The sequence below is a fragment of the Enhydra lutris genome, unplaced genomic scaffold, assembly GCF_002288905.1.
Source record: "Enhydra lutris kenyoni isolate GAN:26980312 unplaced genomic scaffold, ASM228890v2 scaffoldscaffold11, whole genome shotgun sequence".
NCBI classification, from domain to species: domain Eukaryota; kingdom Metazoa; phylum Chordata; class Mammalia; order Carnivora; family Mustelidae; genus Enhydra; species Enhydra lutris.
In genome coordinates this window covers 39,818,639-39,837,805 of record NW_019154095.1, presented here as the reverse complement: position 1 = coordinate 39,837,805, position 19,167 = coordinate 39,818,639, and the positions used below count along the sequence as shown (strand labels likewise).

The 19,167-nt window shown below is 42.1% G+C and overlaps 1 protein-coding gene across 8 annotated transcripts in view; it reads left to right on the top strand.

Annotated features, from left to right (window-relative positions):
* Window positions 1–2,770: 2,770 nt before the first annotated feature.
* Window positions 2,771–19,167, top strand: part of LOC111144415 (integrator complex subunit 10) — a 39,618-nt gene continuing 23,221 nt past the window's right edge. For 2 of the 8 annotated variants that reach the window (XM_022498698.1, XM_022498693.1), the window contains exons 1-12: window positions 2,771–2,970; window positions 3,549–3,616; window positions 4,763–4,866; window positions 5,559–5,698; window positions 7,671–7,752; window positions 8,390–8,530; window positions 8,960–9,131; window positions 9,567–9,736; window positions 10,791–10,924; window positions 15,467–15,620; window positions 17,228–17,310; window positions 18,566–18,718. In XM_022498698.1, the coding sequence (XP_022354406.1) occupies window positions 2,842–2,970; window positions 3,549–3,616; window positions 4,763–4,866; window positions 5,559–5,698; window positions 7,671–7,752; window positions 8,390–8,530; window positions 8,960–9,131; window positions 9,567–9,736; window positions 10,791–10,924; window positions 15,467–15,620; window positions 17,228–17,310; window positions 18,566–18,718 (1,530 nt within the window). In that variant the 5' untranslated portion in view covers window positions 2,771–2,841. Of the gene's footprint in view, window positions 2,971–3,548; window positions 3,617–4,762; window positions 4,867–5,558; window positions 5,699–7,670; window positions 7,753–8,389; window positions 8,531–8,959; window positions 9,132–9,566; window positions 9,737–10,790; window positions 10,925–15,463; window positions 15,621–17,227; window positions 17,311–18,565; window positions 18,719–19,167 lie in introns of all 8 variants that reach the window. The other 6 variants (XM_022498699.1, XM_022498694.1, XM_022498700.1 and 3 more) reach the window with 5 other exon arrangements.

Sequence of the window (19,167 nt, the reverse complement as noted above, 5' to 3'; positions counted from 1 at the left end):
AATGAGGAAATTGCTGAAAAGAACCAAGTGCAGGCAAATTACCAGGTTGCATTTGTGAATCTGAAGTTTTCGAGATGGAAATTTAAAGAGCAACATAGAGTTTAATACAAGTCACTGACCTGAGTTTAGGGAGCTTCAGGCTGGATGCTGGGCATTTTGCATGGTTTAGTAGTTGTGGCAGAGAGGGGAGCCTGGGTGGCTCAGTGGGTTAAGCGTCTGCCTTCGGCTGAGGTCATGATCCCAGGATCCTGGGATCGAGTCCCATGTCAGGCTCTCTGTTCGGCAGGAGTCTGCTTCTCCCTCTAATTCTCCTGTGCTCGCTCTCTAAAAAAAAAAAAAGAAAAAGAAGAAGAAGTTGTGGCGGAGAACATGGGTCAGGAGCTCAGATTCTTAGGCTTTAGGATCACAGTAAAGAGGCCAGAAGATGGTAATTCCCTTTGTGTGGTACCACCTCCTTTCTGTACTTCCAGAAAGGAAGCGTGACAGCCAGCGTGACATCCTAGGAGAAATGTTTAGCTGGACACCTTTCAAAATTAAGAAGCTGGCAAGAAAATAGCTACAAATCTTACATGGTATTCTAGCAAAAAGCAAGAGGCAATTTCAACTGGTTGGCACCTAACCAAAGTTCCTTTATTTAGCCCCTAGATTGAAAATATTAATTTACAACTGTTACCGAAAAGAACACTAGAGAACTAAATACTTAGAGACAAGTGTACAATTTCGCTTTGGATTTTGTTTTGGTAACTCCAGACCCAAAACATAAAGTTTAAAAACCAAATCAGTCGTTTTTGCCACCCAAAAATCCTTACATAACACTTTATTAAAATTAAATAATGAAAAAAATTTAAGCCAGCTGTTTTTATGACCTGTATAAAATAAAAATTACCCTGAGTTGTTAAAGTTCAATTTTCTACCTTCTACAAAGCCAAAAGAATTCTGTCACTGGGCAATCCTGGCCTACAAAGCGATGGCACAATTAGGCTATTGCTGTGCATAATCAATCAGGAGACATTAAACAGCCTCTTTGAAACAAGAATGCTTCCTCAAGTACAAAACAAATAGATCACAGAATGACTGATACTAAATGACTTGAGAATGCTTCAAGTACACAACAAATAGATCACAGAATGACTGATACAATAATGTAAAATATCATTGTAAGATATCTTCTGGGTGACTAATGAAACAAAATCAAATTTTTAAAAAATTTTGAGTAAAAGGGGTGCCTGGGTGACTCAGACAGTTAAGCATCTGCCTTTGGCCCAGGTCATGATCCCAGAGTCCCAGGACAGAGCCCCACATCGGGCTCCTTGCTTAGCTGGGGGTCTGCTTCTCCCTCTGATCCTCCCCCATATCATGCTCTCTCTCTCTCTCTCACTCTCACTTTCTCCCAAATAAATAAATAAAACCCTTAAAAATTTTGAGTAAAGGGGAAGATAATTAAAAGTGCTATTTTTAGAATGGTACCATAAACTAAATAGCAAAATAAAAGAGCTTGGATTTGATAGCAGTGGTGCTTTATACTGCTTCTTTGTGCCTGCCCTTCTTGGCACTTAATGTCTAAAGTTAGCATACTAACTCACCATTAACTTGAAGATCATGTATTTATAAATTATCACAATTAGTAAGAATATATTAGACCTTACATATGCCCATGAATAGTAATGTATATATTCATACTTACTTAAAATATAGTTATTCATGTATATAAGTACCTAGTAATTTCTATTTTTAAAACAATCCAGCTTTGAATCCTTAATCTCTTGGCTTTAAATCAAATATATCGAAGATACCCGTGGTAAACAGAACTTGCTAAAACTTTCTGTATATAGAACTTGGCTTGAAAACTAATGAATCCACATTTTGGTACATTCTTTTTAGTAGGCAGGTAAGTATTGCTACTCCGGCTCTCAGATGCAGCCTCCCCTTCACCAAAGCAGTGGGACTCTTTTGTTCTCCTTCTCTCAAATGGAAAACAAATCTGGAGTGTCGGTGAATATGATACTGATTGATGGGAAGAGATCATTAAAATGGCCTATTTTCCTGCAGGCCACATGTCCATATCATTGTAAAACCCCTGCTGGGACAGAACAACCTTTGTCGTTCCCACTGCATGCAGCAAAGCACTTTCCACGTGCTAATTACTGCAAGAGCTCAATGTTTGTTGCAGAAATCAGCAAATAAAGAAGCAACAATATAATACGGACATACTTAGAAAAGATGAAATGCACCAGAACGAACGCTAGGCATATACCATGGCCCTCTGAGCCTTGGCCCCTAATCTGGACTCAGACTTTTTCCCATAAACCCAATTCTGGGCAACGACCCAGGGACAGGTTCCTCAACTGCGGCCAGGCCGAGGGAGGTCTGCGCGCTCCTTCCCACTGCCTCCGAGGCCGCCCTCTGCTTTTTCCTCTCAAACTTCTTCCCAGCCTGGTCCGGGGTACCAGACCTCGAGGTCACCCACGGACCGTCTACCCGCAGGTCTCCAGTAGGATGGAAGCACCGGCAGAGGCAGCGCGGTGAGTACCGGCTCCCGCGCATGCTCCCTGACTGGACGACGCTCACGCTGGAGCCCGCAAGAGTGGGAATCCACTTCTCCACATTTTGGAGGTGACCTGGAAAAGTCCGTACCAAAACACTAGGTCCTCCAAAGAGGAAGGGGCTGGACGGTTACAGGGGGCGGACCGGAGGAGGCAGCTCGCAAAACACGGAACACTTATCCGGATCGGCCAACCCCGACATGCGCAGAAGCCTCTCCCGCGGCAGCGGCGGCGGCGGCGTCTCCAGAGCCGGAAGGTAAACGACCTCCGCTGCCTGCAGCCCGACGCCTCCCGGGTCATGTCGGCCCAGGGTGACTGCGAGTTCCTGGTGCAGCGAGCCCGGGAGCTGGTGCAGCAGGACCTGTGGGCAGCCAAGGCTTGGCTGATTACAGCCCGCAGCCTCTACCCCACCGACTTTAACATCCAGGTGAGGTCCGGCCCGCGCGCGCGGCTGCCTCCGTGGAGGTGTGAGCGCGTCGCCGCTCTGGGGCCGCCCTGGTCGCCAGCCCTTCCCGCCTTGGGGGCGGCCGCCTCCAGTCCGGCCCACCCCGACCCCTGCCTTCCCACGTCTCCCCACCTCCCGCGCCCCGCTCTCCGCCACCCCTCGCACGCCTTCTCCCCCGCGGGGCCCGCACCCTGAGACCCAGCGGACCCCGCCTGAGGTCCGGGCGGCTGGAGACTGGGGGTGTCTGCTATTCGGTGGCCGGGCGGCGCTGCATCGCCCCGCGGAAAGGCCGTTCTCCGCTCGTTCATGAGCGTGGCAGCCATTCGTTTAGTGCCTGCTGCTGCGGAGACGTTATTCTCCCTGTCTTGGGGACCGAAGGATCGTCAGTGAGCCCGAGGGTCGCACTCCTGAGCCCCGCGGCCCCGGGCCCCCGGGTGATGCTGGGCTCTCCGGCCCTCCCGGGTTAGGGGAGCTCGACAGAGGCCGGCTGGCGCGGCGGGCGGTGAGCTAGGCTGCGCCCCTTGCGGAGGTCGTGACCCTCGCGGCCATCTGTGTTGCAGTACGAGATGTACACCATCGAGCGGAACGCTGAGAGGACCGCCACCGCGGGGAGACTGCTGTACGACATGTGAGTGCGGCCCGCGGGCCTTGGGTCTCGCGCGAGGCTCTGTGTGTGTATGTGTGCAAGCGGAGCGGGGAGGACCTCCCAGTGCATCTGTAGCTCCGGTATCTGCGGCTCACTTTGTTGCGTCCGGGCCCTCCGTTAACGGCTGGCAGGCCTCCTGCAGAGAAGGCTCCCAGTGTTTGATGCCTGCTGAAACTTTTCTTTCCAGTAATTTATTTTACTTTAGAAATAGTCGGTACCCTTGCAGTTCAGACAGTACTGATGCATAGAGAATAACAAGTCCGAGTCCCTCCGACTCGACCGGAGTTGAGTTTCTTGTGTCTGTGTGTGCATGTATGCACAGTAGAATACGTATAGGTTGGTTTTTGTGGGGAAGGGAAATCATACTACATACGTCACGCTGCAGCTTGCTTTCTTCACCCTCTGTCATGGAGGGATGCCTTTTTTTTTCAGTATGTGGAACTCTTCTTTTTCATATTTGCATAGCATTTCATAATACTGGCGGACATTGAGGTATTTCCAATTATTTGAGATTATATTCAGAGTATCAGTAAGCAAATATGTACCCGTATTTTAGTATTTTTCTATAGAGTAGATTCTTAAACATTGATTTTGACAGTCAAGGATATTACACAATACACTATCAAATTACTCTAAAAAATACTATTCCGATTTACATTTCTACTAGCCGTGTATAAGAGTGCCCATTTTCCCACATATGTGCTAGCATTCATATTATCAGTCTATCAGATTTTAATTTTTGCCAATGTGATAGAAAGTGGTATCTTACTATTTTTTAAAAATTTGTGTTCATTGTATTACTGGTAAGACTGTCTTTTCAAGTGTTCTCTTTGGCTGTTTGTATTCTTTTCTTTGGGTAGGATTTGTTTTCTCGTTCATATTTAGGAGTGCTTTATATATTATGCTCATTTGTCTTTTCACTTATAAAAAAACTCTAAAAACTTTTGTGATTAACCTCATTTTCCTTAGTTTTTATTTTTATATCTTTATTTTGGCTCGTTTTAGTACATCAACATGTTCACTTGTAGTAAAGAAAAGTGTGTATTTCTCCATATGCTAATGCTCTTTTCTTTTTGTAATACTATATAGAATCTGACATTTTAATTTAATGCATTCATTTTAAAATAGGTTTGTGAATTTCCCAGATCAGCCGGTGGTGTGGAGAGAAATCAGCATTATTACTTCAGCATTAAGGAACGACTCACAGGATAAACAAACCCAATTTTTAAGAAGTAAGAATAGAATGATAATGGTGTATAAATTACTGTTTCTGGAACACTAATTTATATATAGGAATTTCATAGAAAACTCAACATCTGTGGTATTGGTACCCAAAGTCTGTACAAATGATGTCACTTGGTCCCTTGAGCATTTGCTTAGAAACCTCTAAGCACCCTTAAAGAGTGTAGATTTATCAGTTAGCCCAGAGAATCGAATATATTTTTAACAGATTTTATAGTTATCAGAAAGCATCTGTAGATTAGGCAGATCTCCACAAAACAGGAGAGAAACTTTTAGTGACTTATGACCTTTTCCATTAACCTTCAGTCTGTGTTGGTTGTGATAGCCAATCAAAGATTTCAAATTCTGGATGAAAGAGTAGGTGATTTAGGTCATTTCAACTTAAACAAATGCATCCTCTTTATCTCAGCCAACAGCAAGCACTGTTATGACCCTTCACCTACACCATTCTTACCTTCTGGACCCAAATAAGGCCTCCAAATGATCCTGAAAGGATCATTCAGCAAACATCTGTGTCCAGTACCATCTGAGCCAAAAGCCTCTTCTAGGTTGTAGATAAAACTCAAACAGTGATTCTAAATGTAGACTTACTGTTCTATACATGAAAATGCCTTATTTCCACTGTAGCTTCAGGATTTTCTTTCCAAAAGAAATTTTTAAAAATAAAATGTGTTATGTACAGGTTTGTTTGAAACTCTCCCTGGTCGGGTCCAGTGCGAAATGTTACTAAAGGTTACGGAACAATGCTTCAACACATTGGAACGATCGGAAATGTTGCTTCTCCTTTTGAGACGCTTCCCTGAGACAGTGGTGCAGCATGGGGTATGACTTGACCCTTTCCTTTTTCTCAAGAGAAAATAAAATCGATCAACACATTCATCAGTTCGGTTAGAAGCTCTAGTGTGTATTACTCTAAAGCAGAAATTCTAAATTTCTAAATATTTAGAATATCTAAATATGCTAAAGCTGAAGAACACTAGGTAAGATTGAACTTGAATCAAGGAATCTTCATCAGTAAAGCTAAAAGGATTTCACTGTCATCAGACTTTGTAAATTTCCAGAAGTTGTCCCGTCAGTGTAAGGGAAACAGTGACCAAGTTTGACTGTGCTATTTATTTGCAATCTGTAAAGTACAGTAAGATTTTTTTTTAAATCCTATTTCAGAAGTGGCTGGGTGGCACAGTCAGTTGAGCGTTCGACTCTTGGTTTTGGCTTAGGTTGTGACCTCAGTATGGTGAGACGGAGCCCCACATCAGGCTCGCAGCTCAGCATGGAGTCCTCTTGAGATTCTTTGTTTCTTCCTCTCCGTCTGCGCCCACCCCCACCTGCCTGTGCATGCTTTCTTCCCAAATAAATAAATCTTTTTAAAAAATCCTCTTACATTATGGTCAACAATGTTTGAATTTAACTGAGCGCCGTAGTCTGTAGTATTCACAGGCATGGTTCTTCATGTGCTTTCCCCCCTATTCCTTCTATCTGTAATAACTGTTGAGTGCTATTGGCAGGCATCTCCTTCCATATTCCCTGGACCTCTTGAGGTAGACAGTGTTCCACTTCACAGATGAGGAAACTGAGTTTTAAATATGTGTCATTAACTCTGTTAATTCAAACTCTACTGTTTATTCTTATCCACACTTATCTTTCAAGCTTCTGGCCCCAGTTGACATATTCTGTACCTCCCTCGATTAGTTTCCTAGGGCTGCTGTAACAAAGTACCAGAAAACTGAGTGGCTTAAAACAACCAAAATTTATTCCCTCACAGTTCTGGAAGCTGAAATTCCGAAAGCAAGGTGTGCGTAGAGCCATGCTCCCTCTAAAGGCTCTAGGGAAAAATCCTTTCTACCTCTCCCTGGCTGCTGGTGGTCACCACCAATCTTTGTCATTCTTCAGCTTAACAGCTACATCATTCCAGTTTTCTCCTCTGCTGTCACATGGCTTTCTTCCCTGGCTGTCTGTGTTCCTGTGTCTTTACATGATCGTGTAAGGATTATCGTCATTGGATTTAGGGTTTGCCCTAACCCATTGTGCCCTCTTTTTAACTCATTGCATCTAAAAAGACCTTACTTTTTTTAATAAGATCAAATATATGTAGAGTCACATTCTGAGACTCTTGAGTAAACATGAATTTTGGGAGGATGCTCTTCAACCCAATACATTCCTTGATGGTTACTCAACTATTCGCTTTTTGTGTTATATCATCTTTTCCATTGTTTTACCCCTGCCCTGTGCATGGCCAAATGATCCCAAGGAAGATAATGCGGATGTCTGGGTGGATTTTGATAAGCCTACTTTCTACTCTGCTAGGGAATCCGTGGTAGAAAGGAAAGGAAAGGTGGCCTTAAAAGTCACAGTTGTGTCCAGCCTAGCGTAGGCTGAATGACTGGCTACTCCTGACAACTCTTGAAAGTGGTAAGGTTTGTCAACATAGTACATCTCGATGTAGAGAGTACAGTTAATTTCAACATTTTGTAGAAAATCTCTACCTCTCCTTTTTCATTCTAACTAGTTCCAGTGGTTCCTTTAAGTTTCTGTAGACATTTTGATAGCATTTTAATTTTGCTAGTTCGGAGGAGAATAACCAAGACAAAGTAGTCAGTGGTCAGGTTAAATTAGGGTTTCCTTCTGGGCTGTGTTGCTGATGTATTTTGTTTTCTAGTCCTTAAAATGAGAATATTTGTTTCTTGGGGAAGTTTGCATATACAAACTGTTTGGTAAATATAAAAAGCCATTCTTTATGTAATTCTGACATCTTAAACTGTAACACATTTAAATGATTTACTCTATTTTGAAACAGGTTGGCCTTGGGGAAGCATTATTAGAGGCTGAAACTATTGAAGAGCAAGAATCTCCTGTTAACTGCTTTAGAAAATTATTTGGTAAGAAAAATTGTATTTTGTATTAAGTCCTTATGTAGGAATATGCTGAGTAAGTATCATTTCGGGGATAAGATCATTCGTGGAAAGCAAAGGAACTTTTCATATTATGAAATTTAAATCCTTCTTTATTTTTTTAGTCCAAAAAGCATTTAAACAACTTCTAGGGACTCCTGGGTGACTCAGTCAGTTAAGCGTTTACCTTCGGCTCAGGTCATGATCCCAGAGTCCTGGGATCAAGTCCCACATCAGGCTCCTTGCTCAGCAGGGAGACTGCCACCTCTGCCCCTCCCCGGTGCTTGTGGGCTCTCTCTCTCTCTCTGGCAAATAAATAACATTTGATACCCCTGAAAGAATATATTCAAGTATGCGGCATAATAATAAACATCTGAATTGTCACCCAGTGTAAGAACTAGACCCTCAACCGTAATGTAAAATCTGCTTGTGTAGTTCCTTGCTCACTCCATCCACTAGCGTCCCTGTGCACTGCAATTTTTAAATAAATGTGCCATAAATGTGTTTTTTTTCCCTATATATTTTAGGTACTACATTAAATGAACTCTAAAATAATTTCATTTCTATCAGAATTGTAGGGTAGACAACAACTGAATTTTTTTTTCTTATTTTTCCGCTTCGACAGTTTGCGATGTCCTTCCTCTAATAATTAACAACCATGATGTCCGATTGCCTGCCAATTTATTATATAAGTACTTGAACAAAGCAGCTGAATTTTATATCAATTATGTCACTAGATCTACTCAAACAGAGAGTCAGCATCAAGGTAAGTGAGAATATCCTGCAGTTTTATTTATACAGATGTTAGTAAGTTGCAAACTCAAAAATCCCTCATCATTGTGATTATTCTCTGGATGCGTACCAGTGTGATAGTGTTCTAAAAGATGGTTCCTGGAAAAAAGTACCACAGGTAAGAAATGAGACTTTTCTGGAATCAGTTTTGCGCTTTGACTGAAACAGTCAACTTGCTGAATCATAATGTTAATGTCCTGAGCTTCATACACGTACCAAAGCTCAAAGGGCATTTTTTGCTGTTCCAGTGGCCGGCTGTGGGTCCTTCAACAAAACACACGATGTGTTGGGATTCTGTGCTCCTGCCTCTTGAATAGGGATTCAGACTCTCTTTCTCTCTCCAGTACTGCATACCTAGTAAATAGTAAGATTAATCGTAGGCCTCTTTTTTCTCATTTCCCAGGTGCCCAAGAAGTGGCTGATTTAATGTCACCCAGCAAACGGAGCTCTCAGAAGTACATAATAGAAGGGCTGACTGAAAAATCATCGCAGATTGTGGACCCTTGGGAGAGGTTGTTTAAGATTTTAAATGTTGTTGGAATGAGATGTGAATGGCAGATGGATAAAGGAAGACGGTAAAAAATTGTTCATTTCTAGAATTGCTTAGCAAGCCTTCTGATACTGTAATCTCAGGATTTTTAAAAACAAAAACACTTTCTTAAAAAGCATATAATGTATAGATACAGTTTTCTTTGGGCAACTCTTGTAACCTTGGTATCTGTGCAAAAGAGGGTGGTTTTCATTTTATTTAAAGATTCCCAACAGAAGTATGAACTTGTAAGATGCTGTTGAGCTTGAAGCACTCCTTGGCATTCAGAGGAAAGAGTAGCTACTCTGTCATGTCTGTGTCCTGAGAGAGTGTTCTGATCACTGCTCTAATTCAGAGGGGGAATTACACATGCCTCCAGCCACATTTGGTAAATGTCACGCTTCTGTTGGGGCTTTTCTCTAGACCTTTTGCTGAAAAGCCCAGAGTAATTAAATAATTTTTATCATCCTTCATCTTTCAGAAGCTATGGTGATATTTTGCACAGAATGAAAGATCTCTGCAGATACATGAACAACTTTGATAATGAAGCTCATGCAAAATATAAAAACCAAGTGGTTTATTCCACTGTGCTGGTCTTCTTCAAGAATGCATTCCAGTATGTCAACAGCATACAACCATCTCTATTCCAAGGTTAGTAGAAGAATTCTAGAGTCTCCCAAAACTGGCTTCAGTTGGGTGATAAAGATGATGAAAATGTTTACCTTAACATTGTTCTTGGATCGAAATCATTGTGGGGTGACACGAGTGCTTTTTTTTAAGTTGCTGGTACTTTTTATATAAGTACATTTTACTTTGAAATTTCTATATCGGGGCACCTGGGTGACTCTATCAGTCAAGTGTCTGACTCTTGATCTCCACTCAGGTCTTAATCTCACATTTGTGAGACTGAGCCCCGTGTTTGGGCTCCACACTGGACATGGAGCCCATTTGATTAATTAATTAATTAAATTTCTACATTAAAGGATATAGTGGTACTGTGACACTAAATATGGATATTCAGTGCCTCTGTTTTGAAAAAGCAGATGTAGCAAAGTACTGAAGTAGATATCACAAAGGCTTTGCAATAGACAGAGATTTTTTTTTTTTTTTTAATTTTTTTTATAAACATAAAATGTATTTTTATCCCCAGGGGTACATTTTATCGCCAGGTTTTACACACTTCACAGCACTCACCATAGCACATATCCTCCCCAAAACATTTTTGCATTTTGCATATAAATTCTAAAAAATGTGAAAAATAGGAAGGTAAGAGAATGAAATTACCCACCCATCCAATATAATACAGCTCTCATTTTTGTGTATTACCTTACAGTCTCATATTTAGATTTTGTTTAGAATTTGTAGCTATCAGGTATTACACATATAACTTCATAGTCTTGAGTTTTTGGCTAATTTTATGATTCATGATTACTATGAAAAATTTGTAGACACGTAAGAAGCATTTGTAATCTGTTATTGAGAGAGAACCTTTATTAATAATGTGTTGTATATCTGTATAGCCCCTATTCATGTATATTTGTTTGTCTACCTAACTGGGATCACTCCGAACATACTTTTTACACCTGTATTTTCAAACAACAGCTGAGTAAACTTCCACCTGATACTAAGTTTTCTTTTCCTTGCATACTAAGTTTTCTTTTCCTTGCCGCATTTCTAAGTGTTGGTGTTTTCCCCCCATCCATAGGTCCTAATGCCCCAAGCCAAGTTCCACTGGTTCTTCTTGAGGATGTATCAAATGTGTATGGTGATGTAGAAATTGATCGTAACAAACATATACATAAAAAGAGGAAACTAGCTGAGGGAAGAGAAAAAACCATGGTAATCCTTTCAGATATGTTTATTAACAGATTATATGTTTGTGGTTTGCTGGAAATGAATGTAAAAGACAGCTTTGGAGCTAAATTGATAAAGCTTAGGTCTTTTAATTAAAATTTCTGTTTAAATCAGCGGTTCTCAACTGGAGGTGATTTTGCCCCCTCACCCCTCAACCCAGGGACACGTGGCAATGTCTGAGGACACTTTTTGATTTCCACGGCTTGGGGAGGAGTTGCTGTGAGCACCTGCCCTGTAGAGGCGGGGATGCTGCAAATAGTGCTACAAGGCACGGGACAGTCCCACCACAAAGTGCTGTCTGGCTCAAAAGGCCAATGTTGAGAAACCCTGGTATAAATTAGTCCTACCTGTTGTGACTGAATGGCATCAATTAAAGGTAAAAAGCAAAGCTAGATGAACTACACTGAACATCTAGACAGGGTGCTGTGCTTAGTCCTGGCCTCAAAATGGAAAGGGTGAGGTGGTCCGGCTGGGAAGTTGTTACAAGCCAAGGGGAGACGTTGCAGAGGTTTCATGAAGGAGGTCAGCATTTGAAATCAGCTTTGAAGTACCTAGATAGAGGAGAGGGTTTTGTCATTAGAGTTGGAGGGTGGATTTTGTGAAGAGAAGACAGTCTGCACAAAGATGTGGGAGGCCAGAGAATGTGAAGACCCATTGGTCTTCTGAGGGGGCCAGGGAGCAGGTCTGGGCAGAATAGTGATTTCTAAACTTATATTAAAGCAGAAGAACCTTTCAGTGAATGCTTTCATGGAGGCCCAGTTTGTAACAATATGACAGCGGAGGTGCTCTAGGTCAGGAGTCAGCAAACTTTTTCTGTGAAGGGCCAGGAAATAAATAGTGTAGACTCTACAGGCCCAACAGTCTCTGTTGCAGCTACTCAGCTCTGCTGTTACAATACAAAACAAACAAACCATAGACAATAGTAAACAAATGAGGTGGCTATGTTCCAATAAAACTTTATTTATGAAAATAGGATCTGGTCTGCAGATCGTAGTTTGCTAACCCATGCTCCAGGTGAAATACTGCAGGGGAGCCTAGAGTCTCACCCTCCTTCTGTCCCTTCTCCTCTCCTACCACTTCTTCAGACCCTGAGTTATACTTACTAGCCCCAGGCATGAGGAGAGATGTGCCTTAAAATCAGTTCAATCTGATGTCTCTGTAAACTGGACTGTATGATAAAGAATGGAGCAGGGACGACAAAGCCTTTCTGAAGGCTTGTAAGGTTATTAAACCTTCTGATAAACTCATTTGTTTCCTCCCAAAGAAAAACCCACACATGCACAATTTCGGAAATCATTTCCAAGGTTGAAAGATGCTTTGAAATCCGGCCATGAGCCCTAGGTTCGGAACTCTGCTAACCAGGCTTTCCCAGATGCCCTCTGATTCATTTTTTAAAAAGATCACTAAGGCTGCTAGGTAGCTACTCTCTCCTTCTCTCCTGACTGTCCTGGTGGGGTCACTCGTTAGCTCTCCCTTCTGGTTTCTGTGAGTGTGTGGTTTAACGGGCACTTCACACTAAGACCACAGTCATCCTTCCTGCCATATGGATAATGAGTCGTCTGATACTAGTTTTAACTAAAAACAGTGCCATGTCCCATATAAGTCAGTATAAATAACGTGGCTTCCTCAGTCTGTTTCTCTCCGTCCCCGCCACCTGCTCCCTGTCCAAGCCACTCCAGTCTTACATACGTCATCGGGGGTGTCCTCTTGTCTCCCTTCATGCACTCTTGCTCCCTACTGTCTCTTCTCTACCCAGCAGCTGTAGTGATGTTTTTAAAATCTGAGTCAGACTCACTCCCCTGCTTTACCACCTCTAGTGGCTTCCCATCGTGCTGAGAATGAAATCCAAGCTCTTCACCGTTGCTTCAAACCGCTACTGAGCAAACCTTTGTGCGCCGCAGACATGCTGGCCTCTCTGTGCACCTCCAGTGCTCTGAGCCCCTTTCTGCCCCTGGATCTCTACCCCCAAGCTGTGCCCTAAGGTCGGAGTACATCTCTCTGCCAGGCTGTGTCCTTGTCACAGCTCTCAGCCCGGACATTTCTCCCTCTGAGGCCTCCTCGAAATACCCATCTAGTTTTCTTTTCTCTTTCTGTTACTCTAATTCTGCATCGCCCTTATTGTTGTCTGTTTTCTTGTTTCTTCGTTGGCTGGTTTACGGTCTGCGTCTCCTGATGAGCTCTGTACAAGCTCTGTGGGGCCAAGGACACTGTCCGTCTTGTATCCTGGACATCTGGACAGTGCTTGAGCTGCAGCTGGTGAATGAGTGAATTCCCACTCTTCCCTCTCAGCCTCGGCAACCAGGCCATGGCATAGCTGTTTAAACCCTCCAGCTCCCTGGTTCCTCCTCTGTCTCATCTCTCATGGGTCATCTAACAGGCCCTGTTCTCAAACTCTGGCCCAACCTGGGTTTCCATCCATTTTAGTTTTTACTCTATTAACTGATTTTTCCTGTGTCCCACAGTCTGCCCCCAACCTGCTACAAGTCCAGCCCTGTCTGTCTGAGCCATCACAGCAGAGGACGTCAAGCTCAGCTTAGAGATACATCTTATTTTACCCATGGTGTTCTGCTTCTTTTAATAACCGAACATCTGGAGATTGGGAGATTTCTCACAACAGTTGAGATGTCTGACTTCCTTAATAATTGGAATATTTGATACACTCGACCCTGATGCTGGCTCACAGCTGGGGCCAGATGGAGACTGCCCACTTCAGACGGGCATATGTTCTCCACCCAGCCTGATTGCCTGGCTCATGTGATGTGCCAGGTGGCTGGAGTTGGGGGACTATCCTTTCCTGTGGGCCACGCATTCTCCACCCGCCCATACTTGGTGTATGTTCCCTGTAGTCAGGGTTCTTGCTTACAGCATCTGCCCAGAACTCCAGAGTGTACTTCTGCATTTCAAAATCAGTTTCTCTAAATTTTAGAAACTCTTTGGAAACTATTCTCACATCTGAGGTCCCTTCCATAAACTCCCAACCTTGTTTTGAGGCAGGAATGTTTTCTATAAAATTGGAACAGAGAATACCCCATTCATATCAGTATATCCTATTAGATTGGCAACATGTGGCAAGGAACTTGACCCTGATGAAGTAGGATACCTAATAGGTTTTGATTGTGAAAGGGATCTGGGTATCTGTCATTATTGTGGGAGGGTAAGAATAGGGCAGCTAAGTAGAGTCGGCAGGGAGGAGTCCCAGGCATCAAGGACTAGCAGGAGAATACCAGGCTCTGAAAGTGGGGGGAGAAATTCTGCTGGGTAGTGGGAGGGAGGTGCTTATTTTTTCTGAGGTCAGCTTGAGGAATGGAGCTTTTAGCTGAAATATTTGTACATATTTTCAAATGAGCGTAGTGGGGTGAAAATCTTCAGGGAGAATTGAATTGGGGTCATTAAGTTAGTCAAATAGCCTAGGTAGAATAAAAGGGTCAAGAAATTCTCAGCAAAGTAAAATTAAGTGGAGCTGTTTTACCTTGACTGTTTTTTGGCAAAACGTCTGACCATGCTCACTGGCACTTACATGGTTGCAGTTCTCTGAGACCTCTCTTTGGCTTTATATTTCTTGAGAAGAAGAGCAAGAAAAGTAGGGCTCTTTATTGTAAATACAGAAGGCATTACTAGGTAAGTGCAGGCAAACATAGTTCCTGGCCACCACCGTGCAATGGGGCAGCGGAGCTAGAGAGGGTGGCCGTGGGAGGAGGGATGTATAGGGAACAAAAGATTAGTAAGAGTCATTTCTCCGATTCTTAGGGCATTTGGGCTTTAATTTTATTCCTCTGCATGATAAACTTATTTGGAAGCAAATTAAGTTATTTCACATATTGAAAAAAAACTATAAAACATATGCCACGTAAGCTGTATCTCTGAATGTAAAACTCTAACTTGGGGTTTTTAATAACACTTAAATTTTTTAAACTATTGGAAGTTTTAACTCCATAGCTTTACTTAGAAACCAACATAAGCTTAGAATTTATCATCAGAAAAACATAAGTTTAGTTTTTAAGGTAAAAATTGAATGTGTGAGAGTGAAAAGATACAAAATTTATGCATTAATTTTTAAAGCCAAATAATTAAGTTCAAAAAATTATCCTCATGATAGTATCCTTTGATATAAAATCCATACAGTAATCAGAATTGGTGATAATAAACATAATTTCCGAGTAGTTTACCCTTGAACAACATGGGGGTAGGGCGCCAACCCCCCCATCCTGCACAGTCATAAATCTCTGTATAACTTTGATTCCCCTAAAACTTAACTACTAGTAGCCTCCTTTTGACCAGAAGCCTTACCAATAACGTTAATGAGCCTATATTTGGTATGTTCTGTGTATTATATGCTGTATTCTTACAACACAGTAAGCTGGACAAAAGAAAATGTTATTAAGAAAATCTTAAGGAAGAGAAATACATTTACAGTGCTGGACTGTAAAAAATCCATGTGTCAACGGATCTGTGTAGTTCTAACCTGTGTTGTTGAAGTGTCACTTGTATACGATTTTAAGTTAATCACCTTGTTCACCTTCTAAGCAGAGTTCAGATGACGAAGACTGTTCAGCAAAAGGGAGAAATCGTCACATCGTAGTCAATAAAGCGGAGCTTGCTAACTCCATTGAAGTGCTCGAGAGCTTTAAGCTAGCCAGGGAGAGCTGGGAGTTGCTCTACTCCCTAGAATTCCTTGACAAGGGTAAGAACATGCTTGTCACATTAGTGCTATTTCATGTGTTATATAAAATCATTGTGCTTAAGAAAGCGTTGTTCCTCTTGGAACATCAAGACACTTAGAGCTTAATTGCTTATAGTAGTTCACACAGTTAATAGGATTCTTTTTTGAGTAGACTTATTTGACTTTTTTAAAAAATGAGTAAAACTCTTGGCATTATTAATATTGAAATGATCAAAAAATATTCAAATGATCATTTACGTCTTAGCTTCTACCCTTGAGTGTTTTTTTTTTTTTTAATATTTATTTATTCATGAGAGGCAGAGAGAGAGCGGGGGAGAGAGAGAGAGTCAGTCAGTCAGAGGAAGAAGCAGGCTCCCCACTGAGGAGGGAGCCTGACGCGGGACTTGATCCCAGAACCCCAGGATCATGGCCTGAGCCGAAAGCAGACGCCCAACCATCTGAGCCACCCAGGTGCCCCTACCCTTGAGTGTTTATTATAATTAGACTTGGGGTGGAGTTTGAGGGAGAGATTTTTGGTCTTTTAACATTCGTATTGCTGGCCTCCTTTCTTTTTCTTGCTGGGTTTGTTTTGTGCTGTTAGTGGTTCTGTCCTGCCTTGTATCTTTCTTAGGTCCTGTGTAGCTAATCTTACAAAAGGTAATGCTATTTTTATCTGCGTTAACTCCATTGCCTGAAAAACTCACCCTACCCAAAGCCTGTTTTCCTTTGAGAATACAACTATTAAGTATTTCTTCATTACTTAGAAATCACTAGTGCGTTGCTAAGCTATGGATTTTTACTCTACTTTGAATCAACAGTGTATTTTTTACTGTACTTCTGGCCAGTGGGCCTTCATCCCTTGGCCTGCCATCACGTACCTATGCACAACCCTCGGTCAGGTGTGTCATGTCATTTTTTCTAGGTAGAAAGAGCCTCACTCCCTCTGTCCCGGTCACATCTAGAATTGTAAACATGTATGTGACCTTTCGGGGTGGGGGGTAGTTTTCCTTTTGTTATAACTTGGCTTTTTTTTTTTTTTTTTTTTTAAGATTTTATTTATTTATTTGGCAGACAGAGATCACGAGTAGGCAGAGAAGCAGGCAGAGAGAGAGGAGGAAGCAGGCTCCCGGCTGAGTAGAGAGCCTGATGCGGGGCTCGATCCCAGGACACTGGGATCATGACCTGAGCCGAAGGCAGAGGCTTTAACCCACTGAGCCACCCAGGCGCCCGTTATAACTTGGCTTTTTAAAAAAATGAGTAAAACTCTTAGCTTTTTATCTTTGTTTTCCGAGCTGGCTGAAAATAAAACTATCTTTTTCTGAGGAGAGTAAAGTAATTTACAAGATAAATGAGGTAATATGTGGAAAACACTTTGAACAGCTCTTGGGATATGGTATGTGCTTCGTAAATGTTGAGGCCTAATAAAAATACTGCTTATGGGTTACTGAAAAGTATTATATTCTAACTTTACTATCTAATTGAAATTCTAGATCATTGTTTTAGAAATGATCTAAAGGTCGATAGTTACTGTCCATTTTTTGGAAGTTTCTCTCCATTGTTTTGCTGGGTTTGTTTTTTTTCTGCTTCTGTTAACGCATTTTTTGGTAAATTTACTTTTGAATTCTCAGAATTTACAAGGATTTGTTTGGCGTGGAAGACAGATACTTGGCTTTGGTTAAGAATCTTCCTCACTGACATGATCATCTATCAGGTAGGTTATGTATATTTTAAGTTCCTGAGTGTGTATAGGATGATGATTTTCATGAACCGACCATAGCGTGCAAGATGTGTATGTTCCTTCTGTAGACTAGTCATACCCTGAAGACGTGTTCTGTCTTCAGTGGCAGAGGGATGATGGTCCCCTTTCATCTCAAAAAAAAAAAAGAAAATGACAAGGCCACATCTTCTTGTTACTTTCACTATGTCCAGCCATACCCCTCTGTAAAAGTAAGATCTTTACTTTCCAATAAGAGATGCATACTTCTCACCCGTCGTTCTCTCCACTGTGGTGAAGTCCTTCTGCTCTGCTCTCCTGTTCTCGAGCCACTTAGGCCTGGAATGGAGAGAGCTAATAATTCCCTAAGAAGATGGAGAGCTTCTAACCTCTGTTGTCGGAACAGATAGGTTGCTGCTTCCATCCTACATAAAGGAGAAAGGGTATTATTAGTAAAATATTTGTAAGAAATGGTATATCCAAAATTGTATTTTATCCAAAAGCTTATTATTTTCTTTAGTCTTAGGACTTAAGACCCAGGGTGCCTGGCTAGACCTGTCGGTAGAACACGTGACTCTTCATCTCAGGGTCATGAGTTCAAACCCCATATTGGGTGTAGAGATGACCAAAAAATAAATAAACTTAAAAAAAAAAAAAAAATTAAGACTGGAAAGAAAAATCTTTGTACATATAAAGTACCTGTGTAGAGAACCCTCCACCTAGCTTTAAATAAGTGGGTTTGATTATTGCTAAGTCTCCTTTTTCCTCCTCAGATGATCAAACAGAGCTACCTTATCTGTATGCTTAATTAACTCTGGTGATTTTTATTTATTTACTAATTTGAGAGCGGTGGGAAGGGGGAGAGGGAGAGAGAGTCTTAAGCAGACTCTGTGCTGAACACAGTCCCAGTGCAGAGCGTGACCTCACAACCCAGAGATCACAACCTGAGCTGAAACCAAGAGTCAGACACTTAACTGACTGTGGCACCCCAACTCTGGAGACACTTTTTTTGTAAAGATTTTAATTATTTTTTTGATAGAGCACAAAAGAGGGAACACAAGCAGGGGGAGTGGGAGAGGGTGAGGCAAGCTTCCCACTGAGCAGGGAGCCTGATCTGGGGCTCAATCCCAGGACCCCAGGATCATGACCTGAGCTGAAGTCAGACACTTAATGACTGAGCCACCCCAGCACGCCCTGGAGACTTTTTTTAACGGCAATGTTTTTCACTTCTTTGCTGTTACGTCTTTCTTAGGGTCAATATAAAAAAGCAATAGCGAGTCTGCATCATCTCGCAGCTCTCCAGGGATCGCTTCCGCAGCCGCAGATCACAGGACAGGGGACCCTGGAACATCAGAGGGCACTCATCCAGCTCGCAACCTGCCACTTTGCTCTGGGGGAGTACAGAGTGAGTAGTGTGCACAGGGCTTCCTCTTTTCCTAGAGTGGCCTTTTAATTCAGTGCATGTTTATTTGAGATCGGATTTTTTTCTGCCTAGATTTTGTCACCTAATCTGCTAGTAAAAGTCTTGATAATTTTGTTTTACTTAGTTTTCTCTTTAGTTACAGCTTCCCTGAAGTTAGGCTGCGCTACTTTTCAGATTTCCTATTCCTTTTTCCATTTTGTTGGAGGATGGCTTCTATTTTTCTTTACTTTTTTACCTGGAATCCCTTCAGAGCAGAATCAGTGCTATTGTACTTGGACAGAAGAAGCATTTACTGAGTGGGAAATGGAGGAGTGCCATTAGCTTCTCTGAGCATCAGATGCCCTGAGTCTCCAGAGTTGGGGTGTCAGTTACGTGTCTTGACTCTTGGTTTCAGCTCAGGTCATGATCTCCAGGTTGTGAGGTCAAGCTCT